Raw genomic sequence first — 21,445 nt, forward strand, 5'->3', positions numbered from 1 at the left:
TTCCAAGAGGGTTGTCATGTGCCTTTTACTGAGGAGTAGCTTCCGTCTGGCCACTCTACCATAAAGGCTAAGATTGGTGGAGTGCTGGAGAGATGCTTGTCCTTCTGGAAGGTTCTCCCATCTCCACAGAGAAACTCAAGAGCTCTGTCAGAGTGACCTTTGGGTTATTGGTCACCTCCCTGACCAAGACCCTTGGTGACCGTCTTGGGGGTTCCAAACTTCATCCACTTAAGAATGATAGAGGCCACTGTGTTCTTGGGGACCTTCAATGCTGCAGAAATATTTTGGTACCCTTCCCCAGATCTGTGCCTCGTCACAATCCTCTCTCCGAGCTCTATGGACCTCCATGCACTGTCAACTGTGGGACCTTATATAGACAGGTGTGTGACTTTCCAAATCATGTCCAATCAATTGAATTGACCATATTATTCTTTATTTGATTTACCACAGGTGGACTCCAATGAAGTTGTAGAACCATCTCAAGGATGATCAATGGAAACAGGATGCACATGAGCTCAATTTCGAGTCTCATATCAAAGGGTCAGAATACGTATGTAAATTAGGTATTTCTGGTTTTCATTTTTTATAAATTAGCAAACATTTCTAAAAAACATTATGGGGTATTGTGTGTAGATTGTTGAGGATTTTTATTTATTTAATCAATTTTAGAATAAGGCTGTAACGTAACAAAATGTGGAAAAAGTAAAGGGGTCTGAATACTTTCCGAAGGCACTGTAATTTCACCGAATTTCGTAACAGATGATCTTGAGAAGAGTAAAAAATGTTTATTAGCAAAGAATTTAAATATACCAATAAAGCTAGAGAAGGAGAAGAAGGTGAAGAAGGTGAAGACATATCCAATGAAAAATGTGCAAATGCTAAATAAATCTAGTTTCTACTCATCCTGTTTGACCTCAGAGTCGGTTTGCCATGAACTTCACCACAGCAATGATGGTGCACAGGAGGAAGAGCACTGCATTAACAGTTTTCGGAAGGTAGAAGAGTGTTCTTTCCCATCTGTAGAAGAACAACATTGCTTTGAGGACATGACACTATGCAAATTGCAACCAGACAGTGTTAGTTGAAGACTGAGGCATACAGAAGGCATTTATTTTTTTATTTTAAAACAACACAATTTATTCAACCAATAATTAAAATAAATGACCTTTTTGCTTATTGAGTACCGACTAAAGAGGTGGTAGTGTTCACCTACCCTTGGGCTCCATCGTGTGTGTTGTTGACTGGGGCCTGAGAGGTGGAAGAGGACACAGCAGGAACTACAGTTGTGGGTGAGGTCAGAGAGATGTCTTGAGGGGTCAGCTTTTCTGTCAAGGTTCAACAATTTCTGTATTTCATTTATTAGTGTTTAAGTGACACAATTTCAGCGTGATATATCAATGTATCATGTTTGCAAAATGACTTAAGTTGAATTCTGTGAATTTGAAAGACTAATTTCACTATATTTGGTTAAAACTGGTCTCTCATTACTTACTGATGATGGTGTCAGTCTGCGTTGTGGTCAGTTGATCGACAGTGGAGATGGTGATGGTGGAAGTGGGGGTAGGGGTGGTGGTGGAGGCAGGTGTGATACTCTGTGTTGTGGTCAGTTGATTGACAGTGATGTGAACAGGCATCTGTAGGTCACCTGTGGAACACCAGTACCAGCCAGTATCCCCCATATTCAATCCATTCAGAGTCACTGTTAAAATGTGTCTGTTGTTGTTATCAATGGTCTGCTGTGATGTCACTGATGTTCCATCTAAAAGACCTGAATATCTTCCCACCAAGGGGACATAGTAGATACCCATCTTACACCACAACCACTTCTTAGCCACAGTGTTACTATAGTGACAACAGACAGTGACACTCCCTCCTTCAACTCCAGTCACCTCCTGTTGGTCCACATAGAGTCCTGGAGTACCTGAACACAGAGGTACAGACACAAATTCACCAAGGGAGAAGCAACGCATGTCATTTCATAGACAATGATGTACACTGAGTGTACAAAACATTAAGAACACCTGCTCTCTCCATGACATAGACTGACCAGGTGAATCCAGGTGAAAGCTAGTATCCTTTATTAATGTCACTTGTTAAATCCGCTTCAATCAGTGTAGATGAAGGAAAAGAGACAGGTTAAAGAAGGATTTTTAAGCCTTGAGCAAATTGAGACATGGATTGTGTATGTATGCCATTAAGAGGGTGAATGGGCAATAACAAATATTTAAGTGCCTTTGAACGGGGTATGGTAGTACGTGCCAGGCGCACCGGTTTGAGTGTGTCAAGAACTGCAACGCTGCTGGGTTTTTCACGCTCAACCGTTTCCCATGTGTATCAAGAATGGTCCACCACCCAAAGGATATGCAGCCAACTTCACACAACTGTGGGAAGCATTGGAGTCAACTGTCAGCGTCTGGGTGCAGTGGGGAAACGGAATCAGGCGCAGGACACAGAACTGAGAATAAATGGCTTTACTCGACTCCAAGTAAATATAGCAAACCCTCCACGCAGGGAAGAGCAAAAACAACAGCTCAACAGACGACGTAACAAAGAACAATCACGCACACACTCAGGAGGGAAAACAGAGGTAATATAGGGAAACTAATAAGCCTAATGAGTAACAGGTGTGAACAATACAGACAGAACTAGTGAGACACAGAAACATCGATCGGTGACAGCTAGTACTGCGGTGACGACGACCGCCGAAGCCTGCCCGAACGAGGAGGAGGGGCAGCCTCGGCCGTATCTTTGACATCAACATGGGCCAGCATCTCTGTGGAACACATTTGACACCTTGTAGAGTCCATGCCCTGACGAATTGAGGCTGTTTTGAGGTCAAAATGTGGTGCAACTCAATATTAGGAAGGTTTTCCTAATGTTTTGTACACTCAGTGCATACAAACACTAGATTGCTGATGCTATGTATTGGCCAATGAGAGGCTTTGAAGCCACCGTCCGCCATATTGGTACTCCTCAGAAGGAGCGGTCTTCAATAGGAAGAATGGAATTCTACAGTATTTCAATTTAATGTCTCAAAGATAATTAATAAATCAGCATTTGGTTGTGATTTTGATTTCATTATGCATGGCTTATGAATGTGTTATGAAGTCCGTATGTAGAATCCCTTCATAATAAAGTGTTTCTGTTCTCCACAGTATAACAATGTAAACCCACAATGAAAACACACTCCATACATACATTGTATCTGCCTATATGTATAGCCATGTAAATGCATTGTATTTAGAGCCTTAAAACAGTCTTCCCCAAATCAATAGCTACATAGCTGTGTCATAATGAACAAATAAAAAAACAGTGTGATTGAGGAGAGGTATGGGGAGCTAACCTGTGGTAACTGACAGGTGCAAGTATGTATGTTGATCTCTTCCTGTAGTCTCCACAGCACACCAGTAATACCCAGAGTCCTCTGGCTGCAGATCAGTCATGGTAACAGAGAAGATTCTTCGGGTGACATCATCAGAGATTGACACCGTCCCAGATATCTTTGGTTGGTCTGTGCGTACTAGAGCAGAACAAGAATTCCAGTAATCTCCTTGACACCAGTATTTGACATATTCTATGTATCTCAGATTATAGCGACATGGGATGGTGATGGAGTTTCCTGTCTTCACAGACACCTTACTCACTGTGGATACACCGTACTCCCCTGCCTGGGTACCTGCAGACACAGCAACAGAAAACACATTTAGACTCAGTCCTTTCGGTCAACTGAAGGTGGTCTACCAATTACCCATTCAGGTGGACAAGGACAACAGTCGGAGTGAGTAGTGTACAAAATGGCTGGTATGGCAGGGATGAGTGTGGGCTGAATATGTAGGCTAGCTAATATTTTGTCTGACTTCAAGCATGAGACTTTTTCACTTCATAAAAACATTTTACCCTTACCTGAGAGTCTGGAGAAGAGGAGGAGGAGGAGGGAGAGATGAAGAGCCATGTGTGGTTTGTGTTTCTGTGTTATAGTACCTGTACACAAATGTATGTGTCAAGGACAGAGGCACCAAAGACAATGACTCCTATACACATCACTGTCTGTACCCCTCATTCTGCTTCTGTTAAAGTGAACATACCCCTGATTGGCTGGTAACAATACATTCTGTGGATCAGTCATTACAATTGATATGATTTGATTTATTCCAATTAATTGATTTCAATTCTTTATTTATGTACTTACTTGATGTATTTGTTCCCAATAAAGTTAGACCAATATCTCCACAGACCAGACCAAAAATCAGCTTCAAAGTAAACCCATGATTAGACTTCCAGTCTATGTGATTTTAAGGTGTTTTGCCAAAATCCAGATATGAACCCTCTCTGTCTTAAAAAGAATTAGACTAGAAAGGAATAGAAATAGAAACAATAAACGTTGTCCAGGAAATGAACCCTGGTCATAGACACAGCTCCAAACCACATTGTCCTGTAAGGTAGCGAATCAGCAGTAGCTCAGGAAGCTGCTGTACCACAAGACTACAGGTTTCAGGTTAACTCAATGCATTACATGTTGATAAAAGACTGCTTAGCTAAACTGTAGGGTTGGTTGGCAGCGGCTGGTATGGTGTCACCATTGGTTTATTTGACAAAAAGGTTGTTGGAGTTCCAGAATCCAGTGAGGAATATTTGCAGTGCGGGACAAAAACAGGAAAACCACACCAAAAAATTACAAATTTTGAAAAACACGAGACTAGACTTCAACTTGGTTTTCAGTCGATACCCATATGTCTTGGGCTCTAAACGTTACATGCTTCTGCATTAAAGGATCATTGCCGCGTTCACGTGCTGTCGGATTTCTTTGAAATTCCTAGTTCCGACTGGGAATTTTCACATGAAAAACCCTCCAAGTCGGAATTACAAGGGGAAACCGAGAAAATGTTGCTGCCCGAGTTGTCAAGTTGTCAAGTTTCACCACTGACCTTTTAACCTTTTCAACCAAAGGATGACAACAAATACGTTTTTGACCACTACAGCCTCATCAGTATGTATAATGTAGCTAGTTTGACCATATTGTCAATGTTAAGTATGCTAGCTAAACTCTTATTAGTTGAAGAATTGTTCCGACCAAATCACTAAAAAGCACATGAATGAAACAAAGTTGTATTTCCGACACCACAACTAGGAAATAGGAAGTTCTGATGAGCACGTGAATGCAGCATTTCATGGTCGTCACTAGCTTCCATAGCCACAAAGTCATAAACCCCACCCATTTCTACAATTGATGTTCTTAAAATTATATTTTGAACCTAACCTTAACCCTAACCTAACCACACTGCTAACCTTATGCCTAACCTTAAATAAAATGTTGACTTTGTGGCTGTGGAATCTGACTCGGTGGCTATGGAAGCTAGTGGAATCTGCTTATCATGGTCTGCCCGCGACTCAAGGTCCGGGACGAGCTCTACCCCAGCCTATAAATTGCCATAGCCCCTCCTACGGAAACAATCAAATTCAATAAAGAAACTATACATTCAAAATTGCTAAAAATATTCTAAAAAACATAATAAAAGGTGCCATAAATTAATCAAAGTAAATGTTTACAGAAACCAACTTAAGGTACTTAAACAGTAACATGTGATAAATGCCCCACTGTTCATCAATTCCCCTGCCCTGTACTTTAACAGATTTGGTTTGAACCCCGGGAACCCCTCCACAATTGTCCTTTGACTCTCCACTCGGGTTAATAATTCATTTTGGGCAGACGGAGACCAGGACACGTGAATGTTCAATGGCGACCACAAACAGTTCTGATTTTGTATATAGGTTCAGAACCTTTATGAAACAGCAGAGTTGAAAAATATATAGCAAATATAAATCAAAACTGGATGGTCTTCAGAGATAGATAGGATGGGTTGAGGGTAGCTGAAGGATGGGACTAAAAACAAACAAAAGAGAGCTATTGTAAAATATACTGTGTCCGTAAAATGTATATAGTTTGTATAAGCTGGAAGTAGAAGCTTAAGTGTTGTTGTCCCTTAGTTTACTGGAAAGAGGAGACAGAGGGCTGTGAGACAGAGGTTTAATCCTTGATACATGAAAAGAGGGATGTATACGGAGGGTGAGGGGCTAAGAGTCTTAGAGATGGGGAAAGGGCCGATATAACGGGGTGAAAGTTTGCGGAACTCCACCCGGAGGGGCAGATCCCGAGTGGTCAGCCATACCCTCTGCCCGAGACGACAATGGGGAGCCGGGGTCCGATGGCGGTCCGCCTGTCGTCCATACCTGGAGAAGAGCATGCCGGGCTCTCTTCCAGGTACGGCGACAGTGGCGGATGGACATCTGGGCCGAGGGTATGCTGACCTTGTCCTCTTGCTCAGGGAAGAGCGGGGGCCGATATCCCATCGAACACCCGAAAGGCGAGAGACCAGTGACTGACCAGGGAAGGTTGTTGCGGGCATACAGTGGGGAAAGAATGTATTTAGTCAGCCACCAATTGTGCAAGTTCTCCCACTTAAAAAGATGAGAGAGGCCTGTAATTTTCATCATAGGTACACGTCAACTATGACAGACAAATTGAGATTTTTTTTCTCCAGAAAATCACATTGTAGGATTTGTAATGAATTTATTTGCAAATTATGGTGGAAAATAAGTATTTGGTCACCTACAAACAAGCAAGATTTCTGGCTCTCACAGACCTGTAACTTCTTCTTTAAGAGGCTCCTCTGTCCTCCACTCGTTACCTGTATTAATGGCACCTGTTTGAACTTGTTATCAGTATAAAAGACAACTGTCCACAACCTCAAACAGTCACACTCCAAACTCCACTATGGCCAAGACCAAAGAGCTGTCAAAGGACACCAGAAACACAATTGTAGACCTGCACCAGGCTGGGAAGACTGAATCTGCAATAGGTAAGCAGCTTGGTTTGAAGAAATCAACTGTGCGAGCAATTTTTAGGAAATGGAAGACATACAAGACCACTGATAATCTCCCTCGATCTGCGGCTCCACGCAAGATCTCACCCCGTGGGGTCAAAATGATCACAAGAACAGTGAACAAAAATCCCAGAACCACACGGGGGGACCTAGTGAATGACCTGCAGAGAGCTGGGACCAAAGTAACAAAGCCTACCATAAGTAACACACTACGCCGCCAGGGACTCAAATCCTGCAGTGCCAGACGTGTCCCCTGCTTAAGCCAGTATATGTCCAGGCCCATCTGAAGTTTGCTAGAGTGCATTTGGATGATCCAGAAGAGGATTGGGAGAATGTCATATGGTCAGATGAAACCAAAATAGAACTTTTTGGTAAAAACTCAACTCGTCGTGTTTGGAGGACAAAGAATGCTGAGTTGCATCCAAAGAACACCATACCTACTTTGAAGCATGGGGGTGGAAACATCATGCTTTGGGGCTGTTTTTCTGCAAAGGGACCAGGACCACTGATCCGTGTAAAGGAAAGATGAATGGAGCCATGTATCGTGAGATTTTGAGTGAAAACCTCCTTCCATCAGCAAGGGCATTGAAGATGAAACGTGGCTGCGTCTTTCAGCATGACAATGATCCCAAACACACCGCCCGGGCAATGAAGGAGTGGCTTCGTAAGAAGCATTTCAAGGTCCTGGAGTGGCCTAGCCAGTCTCCAGATCTCAACCCCATAGAAAATCAGTTGAAAGTCTGAGTTGAAAGTCCGTGTTGCCCAGCGACAGCCCCAAAACATCACTGCTCTAGAGGAGATCTGCATGGAGGAATGGGCCAAAATACCAGCAACAGTGTGTGAAAACCTTGTGAAGACTTACAGAAAACGTTTGACCTGTGTCATTGCCAACAAAGGGGTATGTAACAAAGTATTGAGAAACTTTTGTTATTGACCAAATACTTATTTTCCACCATATTTTGCAAATAAATTCATAAAAAATCCTACAATGTGATTTTCTGGATTTTTTTTTCTCTTATTTGTGTGTGTCATAGTTGATGTGTACCTATGATGAAAATTACAGGCCTCTCTCATCTATTTAAGTGGGAGAACTTGCACAATTGATGGCTGACTAAATACTTTTTCCCCCACTGTATTCCACCCACAAGAGTTGCTGGCTCCAGGAGGTGGGGTTGGCAGAGACGAGGCAACGAAGAGTCGTCTCCAGATCCTGATTGGCTCCCTCCGACTGGGCCGTTAGATTGGGGGTGAAAACAGGAGGACAGGCTGGCCGATGCCCCAATGAGGGTGCAGAACGCCTTCCAGAACGAAAACAGAGGACCGCGATCGGAGACCACCGGAAGTCCATGGATCCGGAAGACGGCTGCACCATGAGCTGGGCCATTTCCTTGGCTGAGGGTGACTTGGGAAGGGGAATGAAGTGGGCGGCTTTGGAAAACCTATCCACCAACGTGAGGATAGTGGTTTTGCCATCTGATGGAGGGAGACCCTTGACGAAGTCCAGGGATATATGGGACCAGGTGCGGTGAGGAACGGGAAGAGGTTGAAGGAGGCCAGCCGGAGCTTGCCTTAGAATTTTATTCTGAGTACACACAGTGCAGGCGGTGATGAACATGGAGACGTCATGAACCAAGGTGGGCCACAAAAAGGTAGTCGTACAAAGGTCAGGGGTCCGACGGGAGCCAGGATGGCTGGCCAGTCGGGAGGGATGAGCCCATTCCAGAACTGGGAACAGGCAGAGTCCGGGACAAACATCTGGGTAACCGGACCCCTCCCCCAGGGTCCGGCTGGGAACACTGCGCCTCACGGACCTGGTACTCTATACCCGTGACGAATGCAGCCGCGAGACAAGAGTTAGGGTAGGGCGGTCTCAGGATCCATTGGTGTAGCAGAGGGGCTATAGAGGCGTGAAAGCTCATCCGGCTTCACATTCTTGGATCCCGGGCTGAATGAGATGGTGAAGTTGAACCGAGTGAATAGCAGGGCCTGTCGAGATTGCCTGGAGTTGAGGCGCTTGGCGGTGTGGAGATATTCCAGGTTCTTGTGATCCATCCACACTATGAAAGGGTGTTCCTTCCTCTCTAACCAGTGCCTCCACTCCTCTAACGCCATCTTAACCGTGAAGAGTTCTCGGTTACCCGCGTTGTAATTCCTTTCAGTGGTGTTGAGACGATGGGAGAAGAAAGTGCAGGGATGCAACATTTGGTCTTGGGCCGAACGCTGGGACAGGACAGACCCCAATCTGATGTCCAAGGCGTCGACCTCCAACACGAACTGCCGGGACTGATCCGGATGGATTAGGATGGGGGCGGTTGTGAATCGGTGCTTGAGGTCCAAGAACGCCCGGTCTGCAGCTGGAGACCACGTGATCGGGACCTTGGGAGAGGTGAGTGCTGAAAAACATGGAGGACATGTTCTTGAGCCAAGCGGGAAAAAACGAGAATGTCATTGAGGTAGACGAACACGAACTGGTTCAACATGTCACGGAGAACATTGTAAACCAGGGCCTGGAACACTGCAGGAGCGTTGGTCAGTCTGAATGGCATACCAAGGTATTCGTAGTGCCTGCTAGCCGTGTTAAAGGATGTCTTCCACTCGTCCCCTTCCCGTATCCTTACCAGATGGTAGCCCCCTGGAGAGACTCAAAAGCCGAGGCGATGAGGTGAAGTGGGTAACGGTTTTTAACCGTGATGTCATTCAGGCCCCGGTAGTCGATACGCAGGCGCAAGGTTTTGTCCTTCTTCTCCACAAAGAAAAACCCTGTGCCGGCGGGGGAGGCAGAATGACGGATACACCCTGCAGCCAGGGAGTCCTCAATGTACGTTTCCGTCGCCTTGGTCTCCGGACCCGACAGGGAATAGAGCCACCCCTGAGGCGGTGCAGTGCCCGGGAGAAGGTCAATTACGCAGTCATAGGGCCGAAGCGGAGGAAGTGAGGTGGCACGGGCCTTGCTGAAAACCTCCCGGATGTCCTGGTATTCCATGGGAATGGCGAAAAGGTCAGAGACTTTACCCAAGTCTGCAGGAAGACGTCCCAGGGCATGCTGCGCCTACTTCAGGCATTGAGCATGGCAGAATGCGGTCCAACCATTGATCGAACCCACAGTCCAGTCCACAAGGGGATTGTGTCTTTGGAGCCATGAAAACCCCAACACAACGGGTACCTGAGGGGATTCGATAAGTAGAAACTGGATCGTCTCGCGTTGGTTGCCTGACACTCGCAGGTTGATAGGAACCATGTTGTGGGTGACTCTGCCAATAGAACGCTCATCCAGCGCTCCGACGTCCATGGGAATGGAGAGGGTTTGAGTGGGGATTCCCAACTCTGACACCAGGGTAGCGTCCATAAAACTCTTGTCGGCCCCAGAGTCAATGAGAACCGGGAGAGATTTGGACCGGTCACCGCACAGCAAGATGGCATGGAGAGGGGTACGAGTAATGGGAGACTGGACATTCTTCGTAATGGCCACCAGTGTACTCATACCTCCTGATGAGCCGGGTCTTTTTACAGGACAGGTAGAAATATAATGACAGCCCTATGTGTTCAGTCTGTGTAACCATTCGGCAGGAGACAATCTAGCTCTGCCAAGTTGCATAGGCGAGTCGGCAACCCTCTGTGATTTCTGAGAGAACTCGGGTGACATCGGATTCACTCGGAAGTGTAGACTTTGGAGATTTCGGGATTCCTTGGAGGCGAGGTGGAAATTGAGGACGTGCGAGGGCAACCGGAACAGAAGATGAGGGAGTACTGGGAGAGAAAAGCTTAGCAGGTTCCAGAATCTCCAGCATAGCGCTCCGGAGGTAAGCATGGTTCTCGGGACACCGGGGTAGGCTGGGAAGAAATGCCGCTGGTGGCGGGGTTGCTGAGAGTCTGGGGGGATTAAAGTAGTGGCTGCTGCCTAATAGACAATCTGCTGACTTTCTCCGGCAATGTATGGAAAAGCACAGCCGTGGCGTTCAGCCAAGGTCTGGAATCCTTCCATAAGGTTGTGAAGTAACTCCTCGTGTCTTGCAATGGTGGCTCAGTGGGAGGAGACGGCGTCGCAGAGCTTGTCCGAGTCTGCTGGGTAAGCCAGTTTGTACTATCAGGAATCAGGATAAGACCCATATGCAAACAGTTCAAATCATAGATGTTTATTACAAAACAGTGGGCAGGCAAACGACAGGTCAAGGGCAGGCAGAGGTCAGTAATCCAGGGCAGAGTCAATAAGGTAGAGAACGGCAGGCAGGCTCAGGGTCAGGTCAGGCAGAGGTTTGTAAACCAGGTCAGGGTCAGATAGGTCCAGGACAGCAGGCATGCTCGGAGTCAGGACAGGTAGAATAGGTCAGAACCGGGAGAACTAGAAAACAGGGACTAGAGAGAATAGAAGTACGGGAAAAACACGCTGGTAGGCTTGACGAAACAAGACAAACTGGCAACAGACAAACAGAAAACAGGTAGAAATGCACTGGGGATACTGGGGAAAATGGGCTACACCTGGAGGGGGATGGAGACAAGCACAAGACAGGTGAAACAGAGCAGGGTGTGTTGTGGAAAATAACCACTATACTTTATTACAAATAAGGTCTTACAGAGTTTGTGTTGCATCAAGAAATGACTTCATTAAAGTTTTCAACAAAGCCGATACCAGTCTGCAGAGGGGCACACATCCTTAAGGTCTCCCTCCATCTTATATAGTCCTCTTCAGTTTTCCTGCTCTTTTATTCCTCCGACCACTTCCTTTGTCCCTGAGGACGGCTGAACTATTACTCCAACCAATCACCCACTCCCCTGTCTTGCATGACAAGGCCCTAAATTACACAAACCTCACCTCCTCATGCTGTAATCAATCAAGAAGATACCAAGGAGACAAAGGTCTAGCCCAAACTCTATTCAACCCTGGTGTATCAATCAATCAATCAATTTTATTTTATATAGCCCTTCTTACATCAGCTAATATCTCGAAGTGCTGTACAGAAACCCAGCCTAAAACCCCAAACAGCTAGTAATGCAGGTGTAGAAGCACGGTGGCTAGGAAAAACTCACTAGAAAGGCAAAACCTAGGAAGAAACCTAGAGAGGAACCAGGCTATGAGGGGTGGCCAGTCCTCTTCTGGCTGTGCCGGGTGGAGATTATAACAGAACCATGCCAAGATGTTCAAAAATGTTCATAAGTGACAAGCATGGTCAAATAATAATCAGGAATAAATCTCAGTTGGCTTTTCATAGCCGATCATTAGAGTTTAAAACAGCAGGTCTGGGACAGGTAGGGGTTCCATAACCGCAGGCAGAACAGTTTAAACTGGAATAGCAGCAAGGCCAGGCGGACTGGGGACAGCAAGGAGTCACCACGGCCGGTAGTCCCGACGTATGGTCCTAGGGCTCAGGTCTCTCAGTTGGCTTTTCATAGCCGATCATTTAGAGTTGAAAACAGCAGGTCTGGGACAGGTAGGGGTTTCGTAGCCGCAGGCAGAACAGTTGAAACTGGAATAGCAGCAAGGCCAGGCGGACTGGGGACAGCAAGGTGTCATCATGCCCGGTAGTCCTGACGTATGGTCCTAGGGCTCAGGTTCTCAGAGAGAAAGAGAGAACGAGAGAATTAGAGAGAGCATACTTAAATTCACACAGGACACTGGATAAGACAGGAGAAGTACTCCAGGTATAACCAACTAACCCCAGCCCCCGACACATAAACTACTGCAGCATAAATACTGGAGGCTGAGACAGGAGCGGTCCGAGACACTGTGGCCCCATCCGAAGAAACCCCGGACAGGGCCAAACAGGAAGGATATAACCCCACCCACTCCGCCAAAGCACAGCCCCGCACCACTAGAGGGATATCCCCAACCACCAACTTACAATCCTGAGACAAGGCCGAGTATAGCCCACAGAGGTCTCCACCACAGCACAAACCAAGGGGGCGCCAACCCAGACAGGAAGATCACGTCAGTAACTCAACCCACTCAAGTGACGCACCCTCCCAGGGACGGCATGAAAGAGCACCAGCAAGCCAGTGACTCAGCCCCTGCAACAGGGTTAGAGGCAGAGAACCCCAGTGAGAGAGGGGAACCGGCCCGGCAGAGACAGCAAGGGCTGTTCGTTGCTCCAGCCTTTCCGTTCACCTTCACACTCCTGGGCCAGACTACACTCAATCATATGACCTACTGAAGAGATAAGTCTTCAGTAAAGACTTAAAGGTTGAGACCGAGTCTGCGTCTCTCACATGGGTAGGCAGACTGTTCCATAAAAATGGAGATCTATAGGAGAAAGCCCTGCCTCCCGCTGTTTGCTTAGAAATTCTAGGGACAATTAGGAGGCCTGCGTCTTGTGACCGTAGCGTACGTATTGGTATGTGCGGCAGGACCAACTCGGAAAGATAGGTAGGAGCAAGCCCATGTAACGCTTTATAGGTTAACAGTAAAACCTTGAAATCAGCCCTTGCCTTAACAGGAAGCCAGTGTAGGGAAGCTAGCACTGGAGTAATATGATCAAATTTCTTGGTTCTAGTCAGGATTCTAGCAGCCGTATTTAGCACTAACTGAAGATTATTTAGTGCTTTATCCGGGTAGCCGGAAAATAGAGCATTGCAGTAGTCTAATCTAGAAGTAACAAATGCATGGATTAATTTTTCTGCATCATTTTTGGACAGAAAATTTCTGATTTTTGCAATGTTACGTAGATGGAAAAAAGCTGTCCTTGAAACAGTCTTGATATGTTCGTCAAAAAGAGAGATCAGGGTCAAGAGTAACGCCTAGGTCCTTCACAGTTTTATTTGAGACGACTTTACAACCATCAAGATGAATTGTCAGATTTAACAGAAGATCTCTTTGTTTCTTGGGACCTAGAACAAGCATCTCTGTTTTGTCCGAGTTTAAAAGTAAAAAAGTTTTCAGCCATCCACTTCCTTATGTCTGAAACACAGGCTTCTAGCGAGGGCAATTTTGGGGCTTCACCATGCTTCATTGAAATGTACAGCTGTGTGTCATCCGCATAGCAGTGAAAGTTAACATTATGTTTTCGAATAACATCCCCAAGAGGTAAAATATATAGTGAAAACAATAGTGGTCCTAAAACGGAACCTTGAGGAACACCGAAATGTACAGTTGATTTGTCGGAGGACAGACCATTCACAGAGACAAACTGATATCTTTCCGACAGGTAGGATCTAAACCAGGCCAGAACTTGTCCGTGTAGACCAATTTGGGTTTCCAGTCTCTCCAAAAGAATGTGGTGATCGATGGTGTCAAAGGCAGCACTAAGGTCTAGTAGCACGAGGACAGATGCAGAGCCTCGGTCTGACGCCATTAAAAGGTCATTTACCACCTTCACAAGTGCAGTCTCAGTGCTATGATGGGGTCTAAAACCAGACTGAAGCATTTCGTATACATTGTTTGTCTTCAGAAAGGCAGTGAGTTGCTGCGCAACAGCTTTTTCTAAAATTTTTGAGAGGAATGGAAGATTCGATATAGGCCGATAGTTTTTTATATTTTCCGGGTCAAGGTTTGGCTTTTTCAAGAGAGGCTTTATCACTGCCACTTTTAGTGAGTTTGGTACACATCCGGTGGATAGAGAGCTGTTTATTATGTTCAACATAGGAGGGCCAAGCACTGTGTTTGAAGAGAGAGACAAAAACAAACGGCCCAATTCAGTTAGCCACAAAGAATGTTAACTATATGTTCATGATTAACTCAATTTTATCTGATAATCCATTAAAAATACACATCAGGTGTGACAGATGTCCATTGTGCAATATAGACAGTATAGTACATTTTATTATCGCAGTACAGTAGTTATTATACATAGTAGCTACTATACTATACTATCTATACTTTTGATCATGATTAGTTACAGGCATAGGACAATTAATTAGGTGAGAGAAATAAGATGATGATGTAAAAAACAAGTGACAAGGGGAAAGGTGGATGGAAAATAACATATAACAGATATGTGGTAACAATGAAAACTAACACAGCAGACTGTCTTCAGTAGTTTATGGACACAAAAAGATAGAGGGGTCTTTCTGGCGTGGGTTAAGAGGTATGACAGAAGCATATTGGAGGCAGATAGATGTTGTGACACAGGAGAGGGGAGTGGACTGTCCTTCCAGGATAAGGACTCCACCAAGGTCACTCAGTCAGTCACTGCTGTGCTGCTGCTGCCCTCTGCTGGAGAGAACGTGTAACATTCAGTCACAATCACTGTGGTGACATTTCCAATAGAGAGTGATCTAAAATCAGCTTCCCCTCCCCCAATCCTAACCTTAACCTTTAGTGGGATAAAAAAAATATAATCTGACCCAAGATCAGCATCTAGGGGCAACTTCACCCTAAACCCAGGCACACTCCACACTGTAATGTTATGGATACACACTGAAAACAATGAGGTTAGCTGGTCACAACAATTATACAGTTTTGCATGCAGCAAAACTAAAAAGACTAAGAAAGATTTGTGTGATTAAAGAGTGACGTTTACAACACATAGCAATGTGGTGTTGTCTGTATCTTTGTTGAGAAATCAGCATCATCTGGTACAACAGACAGAGGAGACACCAACACTGACCTGTGTGGTCACCTGTAGAGCTAGTGAGCTGTAGACCACATTATCATCTGGTTCTGCTGCCTACAGAGGAGGAACAGGTAGAGAGGTGAACAGGGACAGTTCTGTTATAATGGAGAGTACAGTTTGAAACACAGTTCTCTGTGAAAGACAGTTGTAATTGTGATATGTGACATAAAGGTGATATATTATGCCTATAGGTATAATGGTGACATAACCATGACTATATTAACACTGAGGAAACAATCCCCTACTGTTGTTTCTGATAACATAATACAAGCTGTGGCTAATCAGCAGAGCAGCTTTACCTTGGCCTGTACTTTTAGTTGGGCCTTGTGCTGGAGGATGACAGTGCTGTATGTGACATCATCATCATCTTCAGGAAATGGGGCCTGCTGATAGAGAGAGACCCAGATAACAAAAATGTGTTGTTGTATGTTATAGTGTACATTTATCTATTGCTTGTTCCAAGAAAGAAAATGAAACTGTAAATACAATTGTTTTCTAAAACAGATGCAAATTTGCCAAGGCTATGACGTTTTATGAGTAACATCCATAATGTTGTCTAAGACCAACGATGCATGTCGCCATATGTTGACCTTCTGTTCTGTCCTGAACTGATCAGGCATCACAGTGCTGTACATCACGTCATGGTGGCTCTCTGGCTTTGGACCCTGAGAAATGGACAGGACAGAAGGTAAACATATGGCGACATGCATAGGAATACAGAGTATAGGAACTTCAGATACTCAGCTCAACACTGCAGGGATTGAAAATCACAGTCTACTTGAATCACAGTCTACTTGAATCACAGTCTACTTGAACAGAGCAATACTCAATCATGAGGCATCAAAGCCAAAGGAACTGAATAATATTAAGAAATGCTATAGATGGAAGGAAAGTAGTGTGGAAACCTACCAAAAAACAATTAGGCAACAACAAATTCAATCCATTCTAGACAACTTCCTGGACAAAACGTTCCACTGTAATAGTGTAAACTTGGCAGTAGAAAACCTAAACAGTATATTTGACCTCTCAGCATCCCTATCAAATTAAAAATCTCTAACAGAAAACCAAAGAAAAGTAACAACAGTGATAAATGGTTTGATGAAGAATGCAAAAACATAAGAATGTCACGAACAGAAGAGGACCCAAGAGCGCAAGTTCAAATTCAGAGTTCTTTATTCAAGGTTACAGGCGGGAAGAGGAGTCCCAGGGGTGTCAGGGGTCTTTCAGGGTCCTCCTGTGGGTACCTGTGCTCCGGGGGTCACCAAATGTCCGGGGGTGTCCAGTCCAAGTGCTTAGTGTGTGTGTTCCCCAGTGATGGAGCGGCGTATCGGGGTGAGGGTGGTGAAACGTCTGGGCACGCTCATCTGGTGGTCGGAGACCTGGGGGAACACACACACACAACAGCAATATGAATGGCAGGCAGAAGTACAGATCAGGGCTGGGCAAATATCGTGGTGAGAGACAGAAGGCAGAAACGAGTTACCGGAGGGGCTGAAGATCGGAGAGTAGTCGAGGTCCAGAAGGCAGGTTGGGATAGACGGGGCAGTAGAACAAGGAGGCAGTCAAGAAAGGATCGGTATCACAAACAGGAGTCAGAGCGCAGACAGGCAGGTTACTGGTCCGGTTTTGAAGACGATCTGACAGGGCTTGGCTGAAAACCAGGGCTTGATATACTGGGAGAGGTAGTGGGGAAATGCAGTTCAGCTGGCAGAGTAATTAGAACAGAGTGAGGCAAGGTGAGGATGGTGAGTGGGAAATGCAGTGCAGCTGGCCAGGTAACAAGAGCAGAGCAGGGCAGGTGGAGCTAGTTAGGCTGAGTAGAGAGAGGGAGGTGAGCAGAGTGGAAGATAATTGAATGCAATTAATGTTGCTACCAGGGAGAGAGAGTGCTCATGACAAAGAAAGAAATTGAGAAACCTATCCAACCAAAAACATAGAGACCCAGAAAACCTTAGCCTACGCCTTCACTATGGTAAATCACTAAAACAATACAGAAATACACTATGGAAAAATAAGGAACAGCATGTCAGAAATCAGCTCAATGTAATTGAAGAATCCATAGACTCTAACCACTTCTGGGAAAATTGGAGAACACTAAACAAACAACAACACGAAGAGCTATCTATCCAAAACAGAGATGTGTGGGTAAACCACTTCTCCAATCTTTTTGGCCCTATAACAGAGAACAAACAGCAAAAAAATATACATTATCAAATGCAAATCTTAGAATCAACTATTAAAGAATACCAGAACCCACTGGATTCTCCAATTACATTGAATGAACTACAGGACAAAATACAAACCCTCCAACCCAAAAAGGCCTGTGGTGTTGATGGTATCCTCAATGAAATGATAAAATATACAGACCACACATTTCAATTAGCTTAAACTCTTTAACATCATCCTTAGTTCTGGCATCTTCCCCAATATTTGGAACCAAGGACTGATCACCCCAATCCACAAAAGTGGAGACAAATTTGACTCCAATAACTACCGTGGGATATGTGTCAACAGCATCCTTGGGAAAATCCTCTGCATAATCATTAACAGCAGACTAGTTCATTTCATCAGTGAAAACAATGTACTGAGCAAATGTCAAATTGGCTTTTTACCAAATGACCGTACGACAGACCACATATTCATCCTGCACACCCTAATTGACAAACAAACAAACCAAAACAAAGGCAAAGTCTTCTCATGCTTTGTTGATTTCAAAAAAGCTTTTGACTCAATTTGGCATGAGGGTCTGCTATACAAATTGATGGAAAGTGGGGTTGGGGGAAAAACATACGACATTATAAAATCCATGTACACAAACAACAAGTGTGCGGTTAAAATTGGCAGAAAACACACACATTTATTTCCACAGGGCTGTGGGGTGAGACAGGGATGCAGTTTAAGCCCCACCCTCTTCAACATATATATCAACGAATTGGCGAGGGCACTAGAACAGTCTGCAGCACCCAGCCTCACCCTACTAGAATCTGAAGTCAAATGTCTACTGTTTGCTGATGATCTGGTGCATCTGTCGCCAACCAAGGAGGGCCTACAGCAGCACCTAGATCTTCTGCACAGATTCTGTCAGACCTGGGCCCTGACAGTAAATCTCAGTAAGACAAAAATAATGGTGTTCCAAAAAAGGTCCAGTTGCCAGGACCACAAATACAAATTCCATCTAGACACCGTTGCCCTAGAGCACACAAAAAACTATACATACCTCGGCCTAAACATCAGCGCCACAGGTAACTTCCACAAAGCTGTGAACGATCTGAGAGACAAGGCAAGAAGGGCCTTCTATGCCATCAAAAGGAACTTACAATTTGACATACCAATTAGGATCTGGCTAAAAATACTTGAATCAGTTATAGAACCCATTGCCTTTTATGGTTAGGTCTGGGGTCCGGGGTCTGGAGTCTGGGGTCCGCTCACCAACCAAGAATTCACAAAATGGGACAAACACCAAATTGAGACTCTGCATGCAGAATTCTGCAAAAACATCCTCTGTGTACAACGTAAAACACCAAATAATGCATACAGAGCAGAATTAGGCCAATACCCGCTAATTATCAAAATCCAGAAAAGAGCCGTTAAATTCTATAACCACTTAAAAGGAAGCGATTCCCAAAACGTCCTTAACAAAGCCATCACCTACAGAGATATGAACTTGGAGAAGGGTCCCCTAAGTGAGCTGGCCCTGGGGCTCTGTTCACAAACAGAAACAGACCCCACAGAGCCCCAGGACAACAACAATAACAACAACAACAACACAATTAGACCCAACCAAATCATGAGAAAACAAAAAGAGAATTACTTGACACATTGGAAAGAACAAACAAAAAAACAGAGCAAACTAGAATGCTATTTGGCCCTAAACAGAGAGTACACAGTGGCAGAATACCTGACCACTGTGACTGACCCAAACTTAAGGAAAGCTTTGACTATGTACAGAGTCAGTGAGCATAGCCTTGCTATTGAGAAAGGCCACCGTAGGCAAACCTGGCTCTCAAGAGAAGACAGGCTATGTGCACACTGCCCACAAAATGAGGTGGAAATTGAGCTGCACTTCCAAACCTCCTGCCAAATGTATGACCATATTAGAGACACATATTTCCCTCAGATTACAACGATCCACAAAGAATTTGAAAACAAACCCAATTTTGATAAACTCCCTTATCTACTGGGTGAAAAACCACAGTGTGCCATCACAGATGCAAGATTTGTGACCTGTTGCCACAAGAAAAGGGCAACCAGTGAAGAACAAACACCATTGTAAATACAACCCATATTTATGTTTATTTATTTTCCCATTTGTACTATTTGCACATTGTTACAACACTGTATATATACAAAATATGACATTTGAAATGTCTTTATTCTTTTGAAACTTCTGAGTGTAATGTTTACTGTTAATATTTACTGTTTATTTCACTTTTGTTTACTATCTACTTCACTTGCTTTGGCAATATTAAACATACGTTTCCCATGCCAATAAAGCCCTTAAATTGACAAATTGAATTGAATTGAATTGAGAGAGAGAGAGAGAGAGAGAGAGAGAGAGAGAGAGAGAGAGAGAGAGAGAGAGAGAGAGAGAGAGAGAGAGAGAACCTTAGCTCACATTGCAGGAATGGAGGAGAGAGAAAGAGAGAGAGAACCTTAGCTCCATGCAGAGATGGAGTGATTGGTACTAGTCCAAGATCTCCACAGACCAAAACCAGGTTTATTCAGTTTGTACCTGCTGTGCTGTTTCTCTGGTGTGGCTCACTGTGCTGTATGAAATGTCCTGCTCAGGGTCAGCAGACTGCAAAGAAATAAATAGCAAAGAGATACAGGACTTGTCTATTTACCAACTAAACCACAGTTTGTTTCCATGATAGGATGCAGTCAGAGATATATTTAGTGAACTGACAATTTCCTGTTCTCTTTCTTTTAAACATCATTTGTCAACGTCTTGAGTGCTATAAGACCTTGGGTTCAGTTAGAATATTGTACCTTTTATGTCAACTCATTGATAACCAACTGAAGAGGTAACACTACAGTCAAATGGTAGATGATCCCAAATCATGAACAGAAAAGCAGATGGTTGAAAATAATATAATATAATAAAATAAGTGTATCCTACCACTGAGTTGTTAGTTGTCTGGTCCTTGGCCTTATTGTGTAACGATCCCGGCTGTCTGAGTCGGGTCCTGGCTGGTGACTAGTGTTCCTGTTCGTAATCTCCAGTTTCCCGAGGGTTCGGGAACGCTCCGGGGAGCGCTCTTGTTTTCCGCACCTGCATCCCATCAGCAATCTGCACACCTGGTCCTGATCATCACCCTTCTTAGGCTCTGGCCTAACATCCAGTTCCTGCCGGATCGTTAGCTATGAACAGTATGTTTGTCAGCGTATCAGCCTCTGAGCCATTAGTGTTAGTTTTGTTGTTTTGCACCTTGTGACTTGCTGTGTACTGACCTCCGTTTTTGTTCTGTCTGCAGTCTCTCACCCGGAACCTTCACCCAACCTCTGCCTGATGGTCGGCGGCTGCCGAGCCAGTACCGGACCAACCACTGCACCCTCAACAACCCATCCACGCCACCCGCTCTGTTCCCTGGATTATTCAGCCTCACTCGGAATCGATTAAATAAACACTCACCTTTCTCTCAACGTACCTTGTCCTGGTCTGCTTCTGGGTTCGGGCTTAGTAAACCGTGACAGAACGATCCGGCCAGTAATGAACCCAGCGGACCTGGACTCTGTTCGCCATGCTATTACCCAGCAGGAGAAGATGTTGGGCCATCATAGCACGGTACTACAGGAGATCGCGTTGTCAGTTCGGAACCTTTCTACCGGTCTGACGGAGGTCCAGAACCAACGCAAGTGTCCGGTGGAGGATCCACTACCGGTTTCACCCATCTCGCCTGCCGCTTCTGAAGCTGTGTCCATCCGTGAGCCCAAGGTTCCACGCCGGATAAATATGAGGGGGAGCTGGGAAGATGCCGTTCCTTCCTTATGCAGTGTGGATTTGTGTTCGATCTACAGCCC

General features: G+C 44.9%; 2 protein-coding genes across 2 annotated transcripts; both read right to left on the reverse strand.

Moving 5' to 3' along the window:
- Positions 1-890: 890 nt before the first annotated feature.
- LOC123483443 (polymeric immunoglobulin receptor-like) lies at positions 891-6,226 on the reverse strand. Its single transcript, XM_045213427.1, has 6 exons — positions 6,168-6,226; positions 3,904-3,911; positions 3,344-3,676; positions 1,493-1,921; positions 1,214-1,325; positions 891-1,017 (listed from the first exon to the last, which is right to left on the reverse strand). The coding sequence occupies exons 1-6, from the start codon at positions 6,224-6,226 to the stop codon at positions 915-917; spliced, it is 1,044 nt and encodes a 347-aa protein (XP_045069362.1). The 3' UTR covers positions 891-914.
- An 8,250-nt stretch (positions 6,227-14,476) lies between these two features.
- Positions 14,477-20,579, reverse strand: LOC121558407 (the record flags this gene model as incomplete). Its single annotated transcript, XM_045213428.1, has 5 exons — positions 14,477-15,024; positions 15,419-15,478; positions 15,724-15,810; positions 20,157-20,222; positions 20,544-20,579. Coding segments are annotated over 5 exons (276 nt in total), but the record flags the coding sequence as incomplete, so codon positions are not given.
- Between the last annotated feature and the right edge of the window lie 866 nt (positions 20,580-21,445).

Source organism: Coregonus clupeaformis, unplaced genomic scaffold, assembly GCF_020615455.1.
Source record: "Coregonus clupeaformis isolate EN_2021a unplaced genomic scaffold, ASM2061545v1 scaf0111, whole genome shotgun sequence".
NCBI classification, from domain to species: Eukaryota; Metazoa; Chordata; class Actinopteri; order Salmoniformes; family Salmonidae; genus Coregonus; species Coregonus clupeaformis.

Bases quoted from the DNA above. Each gene is read 5' to 3' on its own strand.
- LOC123483443 (XM_045213427.1), bottom strand. From the start codon at position 6,226: ATGGACGACAGGCGGACCGCCATCGGACCCCGGCTCCCCATTGTCGTC. The intron at 1,922-3,343 runs GTTAGCTCCCCA...CTCTGTGTTCAG, and splicing joins GCACCTGTCAGTTACCACAG to GTACTCCAGGACTCTATGTG. The intron at 1,326-1,492 runs GTAAGTAATGAG...GAACCTTGACAG, and splicing joins GCAGACTGACACCATCATCA to AAAAGCTGACCCCTCAAGAC.